The 14413-nt window shown below is 39.3% G+C and overlaps 1 protein-coding gene across 1 annotated transcript in view; it reads right to left on the minus strand.

Annotated features, from left to right (window-relative positions):
• Positions 1–409: 409 nt before the first annotated feature.
• LOC114143224 (RNA polymerase II elongation factor ELL-like) overlaps positions 410–14413 on the minus strand; it is a 32356-nt gene continuing 18352 nt past the window's right edge. Inside the window, exons 5-12 of the mRNA XM_028015066.1 lie at positions 10761–11005; positions 8469–8593; positions 7989–8091; positions 6660–7134; positions 5267–5318; positions 3668–3839; positions 3490–3534; positions 410–2908 (exon numbers count right to left, since the gene is read on the minus strand). Of these exons, the coding sequence (XP_027870867.1) occupies positions 2798–2908; positions 3490–3534; positions 3668–3839; positions 5267–5318; positions 6660–7134; positions 7989–8091; positions 8469–8593; positions 10761–11005 (1328 nt within the window). The 3' untranslated portion in view covers positions 410–2797. The remainder of the gene's footprint in view (positions 2909–3489; positions 3535–3667; positions 3840–5266; positions 5319–6659; positions 7135–7988; positions 8092–8468; positions 8594–10760; positions 11006–14413) is intronic.

Below are 14413 nucleotides of genomic sequence, written 5' to 3' on the forward strand. Positions count from 1 at the left end.
TACCAAGGTCTGCACAAGCAGAAACAGAAATGTAGCTCAACCTCAGTGAATGGATATGTGAGCAGTAGTTTTTAAGTCATTCAACATTTTATTATTTTTTTAAATATATAACTTTACAATTACAACTGGTGAAACTGCTCGACAAAGTTTCTTGCAAAATGTATTGAAAATGCAATAAATTCCCACTTCAAATGGTTCAAATCACACACAGATGTACATACAACCTCCAGACATTCAGACATGTTTGGTGAATTGGTCTCTCTAAAATGTAGTAAGTGTGTGTGAGTGTGCACCCTGTGATGAAGTTCCAACTTCAGCAATAGAAACTCTGACATTATTCAAGATGGATAGAAGACGAACACATTTATCAAACTTAAAGGGCGAGTAAAAGACTTACGGCAATTAGGACTTTAAATTTTCAAACATTTTATTTTTGAAATTTTCATACCAGAACAAGAGAAGGTAAACATTGGTAAATGCACAAAGTCTCTCCTCTGATTCCTCAAGACAGGCTCTTCTTTCAGCACCTGTGCAGCACACACTGGTCCCCTGAAAATGATCAACACTTATCCAGAATGGAGGGAGGGGAAATCATTATGGGGGTTTTACATTAATGCTTCAGAAAAACAAATATATATATATATCATGAAAACAGATTTATGAAACATAACATTGATCCTGATGATAAATACTTAAATATCTACTTTATTTATGAGGACCCCTGAGTACCAGAGGGGATATAAATGAAACAGATGAGGACGGTAGTTTCTCATGTCTAAATGAACTACTGACTATTACTATTTTGATAGTACCTAATGAACCCTAATAAAGTGTTGATAGTAAAATAAGGCAGATTGATACGTGTGTGTATAATGACCTCTTCTTCTTCGTCATATTGGCAGTCTGAAAACCTCGACGTCCAAACGTTTCACATTAAGGCTTCTTTGTCTCTGACATGATGACACTCAGTTAAAAAAAGGTGCAAGAATAGTGAGCGACTGCTGCCAAAACGGATTCCGTCTTGGGGAAAGAAAAAACCAAGGCCATATGAATCTGCTGTGCAGGGATCATTCTGGAATCAATACGCAATCTGTAAAAGGCAATAGAAGCAAGAAAACCTGAGGACAGGAGTAAATGAGATGATGCTCTTCAATCTTTCCCTGGCTGCATGCCTATCAACACGTTGATTTCAAAGCTCACATGACTAATGCCACAGGACAGAGATAAATAGGTTAAAAAATAAATATGTCAGTAGTTCAATGCAAAAGGAAAAAAAAATTAAAAACAATTGAAGGTTCTTTTCTTCTCTAGATTGAAATACTTCAGCAGATGTGCTAGTTTAGGCATTTTGGTCCATTTACCATCAGCTGCTCCAGAGACAGGGGAATGCAGTTAATAAATACTTTAAACATAAGTGCATTTTGGAGACAACACGGATGTTGGTTACAGTGAATCGACCAAGCCCTTTCTGTTCTCTTCAAAGGGAATCTAAATAAAATAGAAAGTGACATGTCGTCATTTTAATCTCGTTAAAAAGATAAATCCAGTTCGGCTACACGTCTGGCTTTACAAACGTGAAGCCATTTTCCATTTCGTGACACTGCAACCACAAACCTCAATGTATTTCATTGGGATTTAAACAGAAGCAACGCAACGTAACGCAATGCAACATAACGTAACATATAATTTTATAGTCTTTAAGGAAATAAAATCTCATCAAACGTGGTCTGCCCTCCCTAAATAAACTCCAGTGCAAACAAACATCTCTAGAAGTCACTTTTCTAGTAAACAAAATCTCCTCTAGCTGTTCAGTGAAGGCCTCAAAGGTTTGTCAGAGAAAGGTAGTGACCAAACAGCATCATGAAGACCAGGTCATGGAGAATGTCATAGGGAAGTTTAAAGCAGGACAAAGTGGAATAGTAATAACAAAACGAGTGTTCAGCAGTATAAAATAGCCTTAATAGGCAGAAAAAAAGCCTTTGTTGAAATTTCTGGTCAGACTTTGCCACAAAGAAGGTCTGGTCCAAAAGAGACTAAAAACAAAACAAAGAGAACTAACACTGAGTATTAGTCTGAACAACCTTAAGACATGACAGTGGCAGGATCATGCTGCGGGAATGTTTTTCTTCAGATTAAGAGTTTTCACTGTATTTGTTAAAAAAATACACTATGTATCTTTTTTCCTTCCGTTTCACAATTATGCATGGCTTTGTGGCATGTCATCCCAATACAATATGTCAAAGTTCACTGTTGTGACAAAGTGTGAAAAAGTCCGGCACACCGTGACTCACCGTTTTGACAAAAGCTAAAAAAAAAAAAGTATTAAAAACTGTGAGCAATGAATGAAGTTGATTCATTTACGCTCACATGTGGGCTGCTTCTCCCATTTACCCCAGACAAGGTTATTTCTCAAAGCATGACTTCCGCTACAATTAGTTATGTTTAGGGGAATGAAAAGTACAACCTTCCCCCCCCCAAAAAAACCAAAAACAAAACAGAAGCAGTAAAAGAAAATATAAAGGGAATGATTTCACAAGTGTCAAAAAGAGCAAAGTAAATAAGTTAAGGTCAAAAACTACATTGAAAAAATTCCAACCAAATACCTTCCAGTGGTTTTTCGCTCAGTTTTATTACGAGAACTCTGGAGAATTGTCTGGGGCTTTAGCAAAGGTGTGTGGAGGAAGCTGAAGTCTCCTTTCAAAGCCATTTATGTCACTGGCATAAAAGTTTTGAACTCATGTTGGGTATGCAAAGTTGACGGTTTAAAAGAAACAAAAAAAACAAAAGCAAACGAATGCTATGAAGAGGGCTTGGAGAGGTCATAGTCGATGATGAGCTGTTTGATGTACGACAGTTTTTCATGAAGATACTCGCAGCGCTTCTTTTCCTCCCGGTAGCCTGGAAACTTCTGTGGAGGAAGGAGACAGCGAGTCAGGACAGTTCGGTAAATCTATACAGAAAACACACATTTGTTTTTAAAGTACATCAATCGGTCCCCTTCATGGTTTTGCAATTCCACAGTTGTGGAAATTTGTGCAAAACCAACATATTGCCGCACAATTTCACTCTATTGTGTAATTGTGAAGTTTATTGCAAATTTTCAGCAAAAACTGTCAAAAGCATTGATTTTAAGTGAGCGCTAACTCCCACCTGCAGAGGGCAGTATTTCCTACTTCTACACTGCTGCCTCAACTTTACTCCATGTCAAGTTATGGTCTATGATCGCTTTGGTGAGAAACCAAAAGTCACATTAACCGTCATACATAAGAGCAAATATTGCAAATAATTCGTCTTGGTCTGTCATCTTGTAGCCTTCCTTCTTACTGATGCTTATAGGTGAAATGTGACGAAATTTGATAGAAGTTTCACATTTTCAAAGCTTATTAAGATGTAACATTTAGAAATTTGCTAGAAACAAAGATTTTACAAAAGTAGAGCAACAAGAAATGTACAAATCCAACATAAACCTAAGCACTGAAGAGCCGTTACCTTCCGAAACTTGCTGTACTTTTCCAGTATCTGGTCTTCCATAGTCTACACAAACAAACAAACAAACAAACAAAAAAAAGAATTGCCAATTTATTACAGTTGATTTAGATTGTACAAAACATCACATCTAGATAGATGTGATGTTTGGCCTTGTTTCTGATAAGCTGTAGATATGTACCTTATACTCCCGTGTGCCAGGAGACAGAGTTTTGATCTTGGAGCCCAGCTGAACAAACATGTGAGTTATGGCAGCAATCCGGGAGTGAAGGTCTTTGTACTCGTCGTACTCTGTGCAGAAATCCTCCTGATATCGCTGCCGTTGCTCCAAACTTGAGATGGGGCTGTACGCCCTGCAACGACATCACAAAACCCAACACACACTTGGTGAGGAAGTGAAGCTGTGAGGTGAAAATGGCAGCATGGATGTGGAAGTTCTAAGGAATAAATGAGCTTCAAATGTTAATTTGTTTATATTTTAATCTTAGGCCTAGTCCACAAGCAGCAAGGTATTTTGGAAAACTGATCAATATTTTTTTTGCCTTTTGGCCTAAACTTCACACAAAATATCAGTTTTATACCACTAAAAACAATTATCTATAAAAACTTGGAGAGCTCAGAAAACTCTGTAATTGTGTTTGCGTGTGTATGAACATGGGAAAACAGAGAGTGTTGCGACAAATAATGCGCCATTATGCTTCGACACAATTCCCAATGAACATTGTCTTGAGTTTTATTAACTTTTTATTCTAATAAGTCATTTAAAAGTACCTTCTTATATCTCCACACAAATGAATTTTCTGGCACCATGTTTAATTTCTAACAGGAAGTTGTGGCTGTTGTGAAGCAATCTGATTGGCTGATAGGTTATAGTTTTGCACTACACTGCCCCCTATGTGTTTGGCATGTTTATAACAAGCTTCAGAGAGATATTTGTGTGAGTTTATGTGGATGAAAACGTTTCTGAAATTGATCGCGGGTGTGTGATATTACTTTTGTTAACAATATGATGCAGATTTTTCTTTTATCAATCAATCAATCAAATTTTATTTGTATAGCACATTTCAGCAGCAAGGCATTTCAAAGTGCTTTACATCATTACAAACACAGAAACACAATGCAATATAGAATCAATAATCAAAACAAAGCATTAAGTCAAGTTCCATCCATAAATTTGTAATTGATTACATTTCAAATACAATTCTAAACAGGTGGGTTTTTAGTTGAGATTTAAAAGAAGTCAGTGTTTCAGCTGTTTTACAGTTTTCTGGAAGTTTGTTCCAAATTTGTGGTGCATAGATGCTGAAAGCTGCTTCTCCTCGTTTGGTTCTGGTTCTGGGGATGCAGAGCAGAACCAGAACCAGAAGACCTGAGAGGTTTGGAAGGTTGATACAATAACAGCAGATCTTTAATGTATTGTGGTGCTAATCCGTTCAGTGATTTATAAACTAACAACAGTATTTTAAAGTCTATTCTTTGAGCCTATTCTTCTTTATAAACACCTGGCTATGTGTGTACAAAGCCTTAGCTGTCAATTTTTTTTTCTGTTTTCTAAAGTTGTTCCACAGATCTGCTTTTCTTCTACTGCAGTGCATTAGTTTGCCACAAGGTGGCAGCAAGACAGTCCTGAAAATTCCACAATAAGCTTATGACTCATCACAAAAAAAAACACCTTCTGTTAATAATATCTGTTTTTTGTCCAGTTAACGTCAGCGGAAAACAACATTCACCAGCAGAGACGGCACACAGATCAGTTACTTTACATCCTTTTTACACTCACAGCATATAATCCGGCTTCTCCTCGGAGGCCGCAGCACTTGTGTTGTCAGGATCTGCAGCAAACACACGAGATTAAGAAAATTCAATCAACTGCAGTTGAGTCAGTGCAATCATCGACACGAGGCTCGGCTATCGTCCGAACGCTAAGCTCTGCGTTTTGGTTTCCCTGAGAACCGCGGAGCGTCAGGGTGCTTGTGCCGCACGTCTCGGTCGGCGCAGACGGGATAAAAGCTCCTGGATGTCGGGGGACCTCCCGCTCCGCTGGAGCCGTTTCTGAGTCACTCGGCCACAGAAGACAGCGAGGACTCATGAGGGGCTGGCTCAGGGGAGCAAACACTGCCACGCTCAAGAGATAATACAGCAGAAACACACCGCCCATGCTGCTGTCAGATAACCTCAGAGCCCTCTCTCTGGTCATCGGTTTTCAGTGTTTGTGGTTAAACTCATATGTTAAGTGCAGCAACAACAGCTCTGACCAGGGCCGGATTTAGAAGATTAAGGGCCCCTGGATTGGAGCCAGTTTCGGTGCCCTATCCCAGAATAATAAAAAGATAAATAAAAATCATGTAAATTACAGAACATAATAGGTAGTAGGCTTGTCACAATAACACATTTTGCTGGACGATAAATTGTCCCAGAAGTTGTCGCGATAAACAATGTTATTGTTTTGAGACCATTTTTAAGTAATGTAATGATAATGGCATAAACATGTAAGAACACATTCTCAAATCTCAATAAGCTTTAAATTCTAAAGAACAATTAACCCTGCAACTGGGCTACATTTATAAATGTTGAAAATAAATTACTAAGTCTCTAGACAAAGTTGTCCTTCATATAAAATGGCCGGTTGAGACCAATCCACCAGACTGAAGACGTTAGCCATTCAGTCTTTGGTAGAAATGGAGAGAAAAGAGAAAAACACAAAATCATGCAAATGAGAATTATTAATTTGTCACGCAATTAATTTAATTATCACTTATTGCAACATACCTAATAAGAAGGCCTACGCATTTGCAGGTACAAATTGAAGGAGGGTTGTTTTAAAAAAAATCTGGTAGATGGCTCCATTGTGCTTCCAAAAAGAGAATAATTTTCAAGTATTTGAGTGTAGTTTAAATTAATACAAATCGGCCAATATGTTAATAATTCAGCACATGTAAAATGAGCTCGACTTTAATATGAGGTGAAAGGCTTGTGAAACATGCACAGTATACACAAAAAATTCATCTTTTTGGGGTTCCCTCCAAAAGTCAGACTGTGACAATGTGGCAACAGGTACAATGCTCAGTCAAAATTACAAGAATACTGCTTGCAAGCAAAATACAAATAATGCAAATGAGCTAAAGAAAAACATATGGAGAAAAAAAAACAAGAAGAAGAGAAAGAGGACTTACTGTCAAGTTTTTCTGGGTTCTGCTTGAGATCGGGACTCGACTGCAGCCATTCGGCTCCTTTGTCACTTTTTAACCTCTCCCGCTCCTTTTCTTTGTGCTTTTTAGATTTCTTCTTTCTGTGCTGGCTGTTGTGGAGTTGCTGCTGAGTGCAGCCAGAGTCGCCCTGCGGCGTTTTCAGCTTGTTAACATTGGCGTCTTGCTCTTTTTTCTCAGAAATATGTCCGTCAGACAGGCCGTGGTCGAAAGGAAAGCCACCGTGGGCCACAGTTAGGCCACAGGGGTCACCAGGAATGCCACCGATCAGCTGAGGTTCAGCAACGGAGATGAGACTGGGGTCAAAGGTCACAGCTGCATTATCATGTGCTCCTTTAGTGTTTGCGAGTCCTTTTGCCGCAGACTGGTATAACCTTTGGTCTGTAAGTTTTTGCCTCTTCGCAGCCAGTCTTTCCTGTGAGTCCAGGGGTAAAGAACGTTTCTAGGGGAAGAAAAGGGCAGCAAATGGAAAAACAAAACAGAGAAAATAATTGCATCTGAAACATTCTCAGAAAAATCCTTCAATCCTACATACAAAATGTCGCTACAACCTCTCCAATGCTCTGAATTACACTGCCAAAAAAAGAAACGAGTGTTTATCAAGTCAGGTTTGTTTAGTGATAAAGTATTAAAGGGAACCCGTCTACCCAAACATGACTGCAGCATTTCAGTGAAAACCGTCACTGAAACTTTTAAATTTGATGCGTCATAACAACACAAATGGTGCGTTTCCTGTTAACTCTTGTTCTGTTGATGTTAATGCTATGTAGTAATAAGATCTTTTTCCCCAACTGGGACTTGTTTTAGTTTAATGACGAGTTACATTTGTACTTGGAAAATAATTACAAACAAAGAGTTGGAATACCGACTGGAAAAGTCGGAGGTCTTCAAGCCAACCCAGGTTTACAATTCAGCATCCAATATGGCTGCTGCTCATGTAAAACGACATTAAGGTTTCAGGTAGCACTGTGCAACAAATCAAATTTACCATTTTATTTAGTTGCAAATTAAATATTTAGTTTGAAAAGTAAGTATTTAGCTCCAATTAAATATTTAGCCGCAAACTAAATATTTAGTTAGCAAGCTACATTTCTTGTCAGCAAAGTAAATATATAGTGGGCAAAATAAACTAAACTAAGGTCTGAGCTGAATACTTGGCAAGCAAATGCAACGCAGCAGTACTCCAAGAGGCCACTATAACGGTTGGCTGATTTTTTACATCAACATTTTTAAATTAAACTACCACTGTCGAATCCTGCTAACATAAAGATTAGTGACAAGAAAACATCCATTTACCACAGCTGGGTTTTTCGCTGCGCTTGGGTCCTCAGGGGTCGCAGGCATTGACAAGTGTGCTTGAACGTTGCGTGATTTATTGCTGATGTGGGGCTGAAGTTTCCTGTTAAGCACACAAAGAGAACAGAACATATAAAGCCATAAAAACACGCCGTCTGTGGAATTCGGAAAATGTCGAACCAAACTCGCAAATTTATCACCCTCCATAAAGAAATGATCGAGACCGACAGTAGGAGGGGGGCTAGCACCTGTCTGAAGCTCAAAGCACGCGGAAAAGTCTCCATGCCTGAGCTGTAAATAAAGTCAGTCCCTGGCAGTAACAAAGATAGCATCTGCTTAGCAAGATATATGTGCTCTCACAGCAGAATGATTAGCAGATACTGAAGATATTTCCAAAATATGCATTTGTTTTGTTATAGTTTTAGTGACTCCATTCATTTTGTGTTTTGTCTTGTCGTTGGCGCCGGGCCTCTAACTCACCTGGACAGCAGCCTGCTGATGAGCTGCTTCTCCTCCTCGCTGTAGCCCGGCCAGTCCCTCTGCACGTGCTTGTAGAAGTCGTCCTTCAGCAGGTAGCTGCTGTCTTTGGGATTCACTCTGGCCACCTAAAACACGGGGGAAAACTCTGGCCGTCAGCGGAGCAACGTGGAAGATGATCCGACGTCTTGCGTCAGGATTGGAGAATATTGGAGCGCGCTCAAGCACACGGACGACGCGAGGGAACGTCGTCGAAAAATAAACAAAATCTGTGCCAAGTTATGCGAGATAAGAACAATTTATGAGAGAAATTCTTTAGCCTCGTGAATCTTCTATTCAGAAAATGAAAAAACAGGCCACCCTGGGGTGTTGTTATGCGTTTTGCTTCTGGCTACAAATGGAAAAATCTAAATTTGGTTTGGGGTTGACAAACGTTTACTTGTTGACTATTTATAAAACACTCAATACATTATGAAGGCTGCCATTAGGCTGATTATTTTAGTTATCGATTATTCTGACAATCAATTAAGCGGATTAAAAAAATTGGCACATTCAACTCATTTTTCATTTAATCACATAAGACTATTTCATATTAGAGTACATTATAAGATTCAAATAAGAATATAACTCCCTTCTTCACATAAGAAAATGAACATTAACAAAGCATTTCTTTAGTGAATTTGATTCAGGTGAAGATAAAACTATACAACCTGAGGAGTGTTGGCTAAAATGCATCGACAGTCGACATTTTTTTTTCATCTTAAATTCAAAATGTATATATAATCTGTGCAGTTTGGGCTTAATAACTTAATAGTTCTGATTTTTTTTTTCTTTCAGCAAATAGGCTGTTTTGGGTCCGTGTACACCAATTAGTGATTAATTGATTTCTGAATTAGTGGACAAATACTTTGATAATTGATTCGTCATGATTAAACATTTCAGCCCTATCCATCATCAATAAAAACCATGAATTTTTGATAATTTTTTTCCTCATTAAAATGATCCACAGTCAGAACCAGATGGAAAACTGCCATGTTGAGAAGCTAAACTGTCCCCCTGCTGCTGTTGCCGCCCTGAGACACCAACAGTTTCTTTGTCAGCGATAGCCTCCTATTTGACTGCCTTTCTCTGAGGACATCCGTCTTTGTGATGCCTGCTGACACGGCGGCCCGCCCAACAGCAGGCAGGATCTCTGAAGAGGCAATTATAGCACTGCTCTGATTAGAAACAACAACCTACACAACTCGCCTAAGCACACGCATCGACAGGCTGAGGGACGACAGAAGACGGACACCAATGTGATCAGTGCAAAACAAAAAACAACAACAAAAAAGAAAATAACACAAATAACACACGCATGAATCAAAAACAGCCGGATGAACCCTAAAAAAAAAATCCAAACTGGTCTGCTAGACTTGATGCTTGTTTATAGTTTTTAGTTGTTATACATATTTTAGTCCCCATAAAGGTTTTTGGTTTGGTGTTTTGAATGGAAAGCGTGGACTGGGTCACTAATGGCTTGAAATGAATGCTGCTAAGAGGTGGCGCAGGGAAAAAGTACATAAAACTCAAGAGCGACTGTACTAATATTTAAAACCACAATGGAAGGAGCAGGTAAAACCGAAGTGTAATTTTACTTTTACAACTCAGCCTTCTGGATTACATGCAGGCTGGAGGGCTGCAACTAATAAATCAGCTGTTTACACACACATACATTATTCCCCCACAAACATACAAAACACCACCAACATGAAGCAGTTCACACATTTAGAGTATTTATAGAAAATACAGGATCCTTGATATAAATCCTCCTGCAGTGTTTCGTGTTTTAAAGTCCACTTAGAAAAAACATTGGAGCCCAAATAAACAACTAGAGGTTAAACTAGACCTACCATGGGATGCCTTAGATTAAAGCATGTGTGTGTGTGTGTGTGTGTGTGTGTTGAATGGTCCAGTCAAAGTTCACATGAAAATTGGTGAGAAAACTTGAAAGGTGACTGTGTGAAAAAAATAGTTAGTAGATGACGGAATCTGGAAGAGGCAGACTTTATTTGCAGATTTATTTGCTGTTGAGCGTATCGTTAACTCAGAATACAAATGTACAAGCACTGCTATGCGCCACTTTGTGTTGGTGTATCACAAGAAAAACAACAGTGAAATAAATCGATTTTTTTAGTTTACAATGTGACAAAATGTGAGCACAAACTGCAAGGGGTATCGATATGCTGTAAAGCTGTCGACTACAAACTGTGTGAACCGTTTACGTTTGCAGTGGTGGGAGTTTGTGGTTCTCACCTCGTCGAGCACGGCTCCCAGCTCGGCCTTGTCCTTTGTTGAGGCTCGCTCTCTCTCCAGCCACAGGAGAAGCTCTGGTTTCCTGTAAGGTTTGAGGGCCAGCAGGTGGATGATGCATTCCCTCAGGGACTTCGGGGTGGGGGTCGGCACGCCGCAGCTCCTCCGGTTGGTGGGCGGCTGCTTGAAGAAGCTACTTTCAGGAGCAGTCAGGGGAGCGGATCTCTTTTGGTATTTGACGCTTTTATCTGGGAATGAGCCGAAATTGCAGGAAGAAGTTTGGTCAATTTGAGGCCGTTCAGATTTCGCCACATTGGATTCTTGGAGAACTGTTGTTTTCATTGTTTTTAATTGTGCATTAGAAGATAATTAAATGAGTACAGCAAACACTTTCCCTCTGCAGGTTTCGGCAAGTCAAATTTAAGACTTTTAAAGACCCTTTTCAATTAATTAAGTTTAATACCAAAAAAACCCCCCAAACCATAAATCTTGGGAATGTTTTGGGAACGATGCTGCATTACAATCAAGCGTAGCAAAAACGATGACATTTCTGGGGTCTGTTTGCGCTCTCGGCAGCAGCTTTGTGTTTCTCACAAACTTGGCACTACAGAGGTTAAGACTGTAGAGAGTCACATTGTCACCTTCCTAAATTAATGGCCTAAAGCTTTTTTTTTTTTGGCCAAAAGTTGTTGGTTTTTTTTTTGTTTGTTTCTATAATCATTTGGCAAAAAGAGGTGGTAATTTATTCATTTATTTTTTTGACAAAGTCACTTTTGACATCAAATAAGTTAGGTCATTATTTTAGGAAGGTGAAAATATGACTCTACAGTGTTTACCTCCGTAGTGCCAAGCGTTTTTGCACAAAATGAATGTAGCATCTTATGGGTTGGCAGTAGGAGTGAGCCAATGGGAAAGACGAATGTCGTCCGGGCAACGGGCGATAACTTTGCATCACGATAGATGCAAAAAAAGCGAGCTAGCTGTTAGCAGCTAATTACTCATAGCCTCTATTGCCTTGAGTGAGGCGCAAGGAAAACATCTGTGTGCTGCTCAAGTTTTTGCCTGGCAGAATCCCATCTATATGAGAATATGCAAGATTAAATAGTCCCGCCACACCAAAGACCTGCATTTAAGTCAATTTACCCTTTAAAATGATTTTAAGACATTTTATGTGCTAAATTTTAGATCCATCTATTAAGACGTTTTAAGGATGCATGGAGACTCTGTATATAATTGATTTGTGCGTACTTTTTTTTTTTTTTCCAGGCAGACCAGGCACGTTTGAGCCATGAAAGCCGTCTTCTCTCTGTGCTAATCCTGCTGCAGGCTAATCTGAGCTTTAAAGGTCGGAGCGGGGAGGAAAGTTCAGGAAAAGAAAGGTTTCTGTTCAACCACTGAAGTGTGTCCGCCTAAGGCTATATTACCATGTTATCATCCTGAACCTTTCTGCTTTATGCGTCATCTGCTGATATGGGTTTCATGTAAATATGAGCAGCTAACAATGAGGTGAAGGTTAATACATGATTTGACCTGTATAAGTAACAGCACTAGGACTTGTAGCCACCGCACAGACGGAATCTGATAAAACAGAAACGTTTTACATCTAAACTTCCTACCTTTATATTCACTTTATAGAACTTTTTTTCAGTGTCTCCCCTATTAACGGCAGATTTTCTAGGCCGTGGATCTCTGCAGCTCCTCCATAGCTGCTGCTCTGAGTAACGCTCTCCTTGCCAAGCTAGTGAGTCAGTTTGGGATATTATTGAGTAGGGCTGCAGCTAACAATTTTAGTAATCGATTATTCTATCGATTATTCTGACGAATGGTCGACTAATTGGATAAAAATATTGCCACATTTTACAGAATTTTAGATTTAACCATGTAAGTTTTTGCATTGGAAATGCAAAATATGTATATTTTTGTACAGTTCTGGTTTAATCGCTGCTCTGACTGTGTTGTTTCAGTAGACTGCCTTTTATTTGAGTTTGCATGTTCCAGTTAATCAATGACTAAATTAGTTGAAAGTTATTTCTATAATCGAGTCATCATGATTAATCGCTTCAGCCCTATTGAAAACCTAACCCCGCTTTGAGCTTCTCCACAACGTTCTACCTGACCTGTTGTCCGGTAAACCTCCAAAACCTTCAGAAAACAACTGCATTTCCACTGAGGCGCAAACTTCTGGTCACTCACCGATATTTAAAACTCTTGACCTGCCAATTCCGATTTTAGGTGATACTGATTTGATTTTTTTATCTGGAAAGTCACATAGCGGTAAAGCACCCGATTTATTGGTGCACTCCTACTTTGTATACAAAAGAACCAAAGGCAATCGGCTGCACTGCGTTGCATTTAGGTGTATCAGGGTAAAGAGGGGGGCATTTTTCTTCTTTTTATTCTATCCTCAAAGCAATTTTCCTTCCACCTCTGCTTTGTGTCGTTCAGTCAGACTAAATTTGTGGTTGTGTCATGGCCAAATGTGCGGACATTGAAGGGGTACTGAAGTATTGCAAATTAACTCTGTGACTAAATGTGAGTCAGATGTAGATTTGACATGTTTGATGCGTTTCTGCAGGTGGAAAATGCTTTGAGAGTCAGAGCAGTGTTCAGAGAGCGACTTAAATTGGCCATACACTCCAACTTGCTTTCCCATCTCGAGCTGAAGAGCTCACGTTACACAATTTACGGAGTCTGAAATTGGTCCACATCAGCTGGAGCTCCGGCCTGGACGTCGGGGTCCAGAAATGGGCAGAGGAAAATGATTGCATAACTCCAGCAAGGGCTGGAGCAGAGACAAACAGTGAAGTACAGACTGTAGCTGTCCAGTTTATTTTCTCTGAAGATTAAAGCGGTGCAAGGTGACTTTGACTTCCACGATTGAAAAAAGAAAAAACAAAAGTGCACAAAAATTGGATTCTGATCATGTGGCATAGAAAACACTTCACTTGCCTTATATTTAAAGAGAACCGATGATGCAAAGTTCACATTTTGGATGTTTTATTTATATTCCAAGCTCTTTAAAAAAAACTAATAATAAAAAACACCCAGCAGTTTTTTGGCAATAAGTTCATGTTTTCAGTGTCTGGAAAATGAGCCGTTTCAAAAACCTCTCGATTGTTGAATCACACCGCACCGTCACCTAGCAACCCAAGATGAGCTCCAGCACATTTGGCCAGCTTGTTTTACCACTGTATGCTCTGTACAATGGCTGCTGGAAAAGACAAGTGTTTTCTTGTTAACTTTCTATCCAAAAATCTTGTTGGTTGTTAAGGAGGCTCTACTTCTGCTTTTCAAAGAAGTGTGGTTGTGTAGTTGCAGTCATTTTTACGTTCGAGTGTAAACGTTGAGTTGCCAGCAGCAGCTTATTTGGATTTAAAGTGACAGAGGCCCTAAAGCAGCTCGTTCTGAAAGGAGCTCGACAAAGGCAGAACCGAGCAGAGTAAAATCTCATTGTTTATTAAAACAATTTATGAACATGTTTGCATAGCCCATAGACTTAACCTAACCTCTCCAAAGAAGCATAACAGGTCACCTTTAACGTCCATAAGTCCCTTTCAGGTAATCATGATACTGCATTACTTCCTTTTTAACTGTTTAACAAAGAATTTGCTGCAAAGATTTATTGAAAATCAGTAAAAAGACAGCAGAAACAGAGT

The sequence above is a fragment of the Xiphophorus couchianus genome, chromosome 4 (genome assembly GCF_001444195.1).
Source record: "Xiphophorus couchianus chromosome 4, X_couchianus-1.0, whole genome shotgun sequence".
Taxonomy (NCBI): Eukaryota; Metazoa; Chordata; class Actinopteri; order Cyprinodontiformes; family Poeciliidae; genus Xiphophorus; species Xiphophorus couchianus.